Source organism: Myotis davidii, unplaced genomic scaffold (assembly GCF_000327345.1).
Source record: "Myotis davidii unplaced genomic scaffold, ASM32734v1 scaffold233, whole genome shotgun sequence".
NCBI lineage: Eukaryota > Metazoa > Chordata > Mammalia > Chiroptera > Vespertilionidae > Myotis > Myotis davidii.
Window position 1 is genome coordinate 1308358 of NW_006285917.1, and position 6084 is coordinate 1314441.

A 6084-nucleotide genomic window follows, 5' to 3' on the forward strand; every position below is an offset into this window, starting at 1 on the left:
GAGGGATAGAGAGTTAGAAACATCGATGAGAGAGAAACATCCATCAGCTGCCTCCTGCACATCCCCCACTGGGGATGTGCCGGCAACCAAGGCACATGCCCTTGACCAGAATCCAACCTGGGACCTCTCAGTCCGCAGGCCGACTCTCTATCCACGGAGCCAAACCGGTTAGGGCTGGGTGGGATCTTTGACAGTGGGAAGAACTTGGGGTTCAGACAGGGAATCAGTGGCTGCTTGATGGGAAGCTCACCTGGCCTGCGTGAGATGCAGGAGAACAGGGAGGAGGGGGACATGGCGGTCGGGGCCAGGTGGAGATGGAGAACTGGAAGTTGGGAGAACTAAACAACTTGGGAGGAGGCTGAAAAAGTGGACAGCTGGAAACTGGGGCCTTGGGTGCTCAGAGCCTATGGCCAGTCAGTCCTCAGATGTACAGTGAGCGAATAATCCGGTGGGAGGTCAGCCTGGCGCTGTGAACACCTTCCCAGCCGCCCATCTGGCTGAGAGAGCTGGGACAGCTCCTCTTGTTCCTCCTTCAGAGGTCCCCCTCCAAACTTGAAGTCTGCTCGGTGTTGTTGTTTAAGGAATAGTGGGTGGGAGAAGGGAGGCGGACAAACAATTGGAAGGTAAGACTCCTGGGCCCTGAAAAGGTCATGCGTTTGATTAGGTATGAGGGCTCATAGTTAGAACCCCTCTCCAGGACCGTCTCCCCACTTCTCAGGAGAGCGCAAGCAGCCAGAGAAGGAAACCGAGTCTATGGTTAAACTTAGCCAGGGCCCAGCTCCTGGCTCCTAGAACAGCCTGACGTCTCACTCCCTTTTTCTCGCCTCCAGGGCCGGGGTCTCCTGTTGGCCTGGGGCTGCTTGCCTTCTTTCACCCCTCCTCCCCTCCCCACAGCTGGGTGGGGTCCCTGGGCTTGGCTGAGGCCCCTGTGGCCACAGTGTGAGGGCCGGGCGGGGGACGGCGTCGGCGTTTTTAAAAATAAACCGACCGCAGGGAAACCAACTGGAGCCGGCCTGGGCTGGGCAGAGGGGGAGGGGGCGGTCAGGGGGAGAAGGCGGGAGAAGCGGCCTGGTCTGGGGGTGTTTTGGGGCCCAGCACCGCGGTGGTTTTCTTAGGTAGGAAATCTGCTTTCTTCCTTCCCCCCCTCCTCCCCTTTTTCTCTTCCTCCTTTTCCTTTCTGTTTTCCTTTGCCTTCCTAGCCCAGTCTCTTTCCACCACCTCTCTTTGTTTATACTGGTTTCCTCTAGCTCCCTCCCTTTTGTCTTTCCACCTTTCTGCTCTTTTGGGTCCCTGCCGGTTCTGCCCCAAAGCCAGTTTCCCCTCTGTTTCCCTTCCCCCACCTCTGGGGGCTTTTACATCAGTTCCCCGCCCTGTGCCCGGTGCTTAGCTCCCCCCGTCTCTGCGTCTCTGCCTCTCCCCTTCCTACTCCATGTTTCTCTCTCCCTTTCTGCTGGGACCCTGCTCCTGCCCCAGCTGCTACCCCGCCTCAGCCCACCCTCTGCTTGGGGCATCAGAGGCTCCAGGGGAACCCTGGCTGGGAAGCACCAGCGCTTTCATCGGGGCCAGATCTGAGGAAGGTTTTGGTGCCTCAGATTTGGGAGTCCATGTCCATGGGGTAGTTGGGCAGGGGGAGCATCAGGTTTGCACTTGGGCAGCAGTGCAGGAGTGTTGACTGCACACACCCTTCACTGCAACCCCAAGACCCTGCCTAGCCCTGCCTTGAGGATTGGTGTCACACACACACACGCTGGCAGGCAGGTCTGGGAACCCTGGCGCCTGGGTTCCTTTACTGAAGGCACCACCAAGTACATTGGCTTTTGAGGATCCCGGTCAGGGAACTGTCCAGGGTCAGCCCTTGAGGACATCTTTTTTGGGGGGAGGGTGGGATTCTCAGTAATGGATGCCTATCTATGCCAGCCAGGAATTCTGGAGGGCACCTCCTCCCAGGCTGTCCCAGGGAGGAGTACCAGGCTCCTGAGGGAGGACTAGTCTGGTAGCAACAGCAGGACGGGCATGAAGGCATTCTGAAAGACCCTCATGCCCCACATCTGCATAGCTTTCTTCACTCACTGTGCGGAAGGGTGAAGAGAGACCAGCTACTTGGGCTGTGGGCTAGGTGTTCGGGGACACTGAGGCATGGAGGGGTGTGGCTGTATCATAGCCACCCCAATTTCTTACCCCAGAGGGGCATGAGGACTTCAAGCTCTTCCACTCCACAAAAGGGGTACCAGCTGGCTCCACGAAGCAGGAGGTGCCCACTGCCCGCTTGAAAGACATTCTTGCCTCAGCCACAGTCTTGGCTTGGCGGCAGCCCTGTTCCCTCTCAATGTCTCAGTGTCTCAGCCATCGCTTCCTCTTGCTCCCAAGGCTCAGAGTCCCTGCCAAGAGATTCCTTACCAGGGACATGAGGACAAGGCCTTGGGGAGACCGGCCTGGGCCACTGCCTCAGTCAGGAGCTGAAGTGGAGACAGGAAGTGAAATACGGGGTAATGCTGGGAAAATCTGGAATGGGGGTCACTACAGTCCCCTAATATTTTTCCTCCTTCCCAGGCTGCTCTTTGAGCCTCACCTTTCCTCCCCAAGTCCCTGACTATGGCCTCTGCTCCAGACCACTCCCAGGGATCAGGATCCCTAACCTTACCTCATCCAGGTGTGGCAGCTCTTCTCCAGGCTCTTTAAGAGGCATCTCCTGTTTCTCTGAGGCCTTTGCCTATCCCCAGCTTCATTACAGTGAACCCCCCGCTTCTCGCCTCCTTAGCGGGGTGTTAAGCGGTAGTCTTGGCTTCTGCTCTCCTTCCACAATGCCCCCTGAGCTCTGGCCTGGGACCCAGTCCTCGCTGGCCCCTCCTCTTACCTCTACTTCCCCATTCCCCCCAGTTTCCTCCCTGACCCCTCTGCTCTCTTCTCCTTGTGTCGAGGTTGAAACCCTAGAGTTTACCATCTCTCTGCATTCTCCTCCTCTCCCCTAAGTAGTGCTTCCATGTCTCCCCAGGAGGAAGCTCACTATGGCTCCAGTCCCCTGGCCATGCTGACGGCGGCGTGCAGCAAGTTTGGTGGCTCCAGCCCTCTGCGGGACTCAACAACACTGGGCAAAGCAGGCACAAAGAAACCGTACTCTGTGGGCAGTGACCTCTCCGCTCCGAAAACCATGGGGGATGCCTACCCAGCCCCCTTTTCAGGCACCAATGGGCTCCTCTCACCGGCAGGCAGTCCTCCAGCACCCACCTCGGGCTATGCCAATGACTATCCTCCCTTTTCTCACTCTTAAGTGCCCAAGGGACACACTTCTTCTGACTGCCTGCCTAGTGTCTACACCTCTCTGGACATGGCACACCCCTATGGCTCCTGGTACAAGGCAGGCATCCATGCAGGCATCTCACCAGGCCCTGGCAATGCTCCTACACCTTGGTGGGACATGCACCCTGGGGGCAACTGGCTAGGAGGAGGGCAGGGCCAGGGTGATGGGCTGCAAGGGACACTGCCCACAGGCCCTGCCCAGCCTCCATTGAACCCACAGCTACCCACCTACCCAGCCGACTTTGCCCCCCTTAACCCAGCCCCCTACCCAGCTCCTCACCTTCTGCAACCAGGGCCTCAGCATGTCTTACCCCAAGATGTCTATAAATCCAAGGCAGTGGGCAATAGTGGGCAGCTGGAGGGGAGTGGTGGAGCCAAAACCCCTCGTGGCACAGGCACAGGGGGCAGTGGTGGCTATGGGGGCAGTGGAGCAGGGCGCTCCTCCTGTGACTGCCCTAACTGCCAGGAGATAGAGCGCCTGGGGGCAGCAGCAGCGGGGCTGCGGAAGAAGCCCATCCACAGCTGCCACATCCCTGGCTGTGGCAAGGTGTATGGCAAGGCCTCGCACCTGAAGGCGCACTTACGCTGGCACACGGGCGAGAGGCCCTTCGTCTGCAATTGGCTCTTCTGTGGCAAGAGGTTCACCCGTTCGGACGAGCTGGAGCGCCACGTGCGCACTCACACCCGGGAGAAGAAGTTCACCTGCCTGCTCTGCTCCAAGCGCTTTACCCGGAGTGACCACCTGAGCAAACACCAACGCACCCATGGCGAGCCAGGCCCAGGGCCCCCGCCCAGCGGCTCTAAGGAGCTGGGGGAGGGCCGCAGCGTGGGGGAAGAGGAGGCCAACCAGACACCCCGACCTTCAGCTTCTCCGGCACCCCCAGAAAAAGCCCCTGAAGGCAGCCCGGAGCAGAGCAACCTGCTGGAGATCTGAGCTGGGTGGAGGGTCTCCAGTCCCAGGGCTGCTTGCCAGCCTCTCCTGGCTCCGTGGACCACTGCTTGCCCCTCACTCCTTTGCCCCATGCATGCTGCCCTTTGGGGTGCTCTCCATCTCTCCCCTGGCTATTCTGAGCCTGGGTAACTCCCTGCATGCCTCCTCAGCTCCCCTCTTCCCTTTGCCATAAGCCCATCCCATAAACTCTCATCTTAGGCCCTCACCTTGTGCCCGATTTCTGTACTCTGGCTTCCTAAACTCTTCTCTCGCCCTTGCGCACAGCTTCTCTCTCTTCTGCTCTCACCACATCAATTCACTTTCCTTCCATGTGGACTCCCAACACTTTATTTTTCTATGTTATTAACTCCTTGACATCCATCCTTTCTGCTTCCCAAGCTTGTTTACCACTATCCCTTTGCTTCCAGGCTCCAGTCTCCCCAAGTTCTTACTCCACTGCTGCAGGTGCTCCAGAGCATTCTTCCTTTTTACAAACACAATGATGATAACGATGATGATGATGATAATTTATTGCCCCCTGGTGGCCTCTTCATTAGGGACCAGAGTTAGGGGGATTGGGGTTAATGACCTGGCAGGGAGCAGGGTACCAAAAGGGGGGCAGACCAGTGGGGATCTAATCCCAAAGATGGGGTGTCCCCAGGGTCAGGGAGGCTGCCCCCAGACCTGTATATTTAACCCCTATGTTCCAAGAGAAATGAATACTAATAATAATAATAATAATTCTATTTATCTAAGTTATGATGACAGGTCAGGTAGAGTGAGCTGGGGAGGGGGGGTGGAGGTCCATTTCTGCTATGGAAATTTTAGCCAAATGCATCTCTGTACAGAAGCGTTAGTAGAGATCTTGTTAATAGAATTTCTATCATCAGGGTCTCAGTTAAAGGGGTTCCTCTTTTAGTGGAATCTGCTAATAGGGTTGGTTAGCTTGACCAATTAAAGAGTGATGGGGTATCTCTCAATTAGGGACTCCCTCATATTCCCACCCCCAGCCAGAAGCTGTGAAACTTCAAGTCCTATGGAGGGGGGAGGGGGGACTGGAATTACCCCAGCTTCCTCAAACCCAGAACCAGTTCTTCCACTTCTCCTCCCCTGACCCCATGACCCCATGACCCCATCAGGCTAATCCCTTGTTGCCATGGTTATGGAGAATTTACAGCTGCCATTTTAGACAGGCTCATTGGAGAAGCCCACCTAACAGGAGGACATTGGTTTGGAGGCGCCTCTCCTGAAGAAGAGGTGGGGCAGGCTTCTCTGGGATCAGATGAAAATAAATCAAGTATTTATTGAGTGCCTACTCTGTGCAAGGCACTGGGAACAAGGCTGGTGCCTAGAGGCCATGAAAAAGAAGTTATAGAGCTAGGAGGACGTACTAGTAGGTCCCTAAGCTGATTTGGGTGCGTACAGAGGCCCCCAACCTGGGACTTTCGATGCTCCCACCTCCAGTGACTTTAAAGCCGCTTCGTGCCTTCGAATACCTTTCCTGTGACTTTGGATCCTCCTTTTCTATCTCCTGCTCCCTCAAGGCCCCCAGTGAAAGGGTTAAAGCCGCTGGAGCTTGGGGAGAGGGTAATAAAATGGAAGGGAAGGGATCATGCCCTCACGGAGTCTTTTCTTCTTCTTCTTTTTTTAATTTAATAAATAAAAGTTCGATGTTAAACTTTGTCCTGGTGAGGAAAGGGGAATTGGAAGGGGAAAGGGTGAGCCACAGGATTCCTCCCTGGCCAGTCGGGGGCTCCTGCTGGGCGCTCTCTGGAGCCGGTTTGCACATTCTGCCCGCGGAGCCGCTCCGCCGCCAGCTCTCGGGCCGGGGCCGGTGGCCGGGCAGAGCTCTCCGC

The 6084-nt window shown here is 56.6% G+C and overlaps 1 protein-coding gene across 1 annotated transcript in view; it reads left to right on the forward strand.

Annotated features, from left to right (window-relative positions):
• Window positions 1–5842, forward strand: part of SP7 (Sp7 transcription factor) — an 8001-nt gene extending 2159 nt beyond the window's left edge. Inside the window, 1 exon segment of the mRNA XM_006757001.2 lies at window positions 2993–5842. Coding sequence (XP_006757064.1) covers window positions 2993–4231 — 1239 coding nt within the window. The 3' untranslated portion in view covers window positions 4232–5842.
• The last annotated feature ends 242 nt before the right edge of the window (window positions 5843–6084 follow it).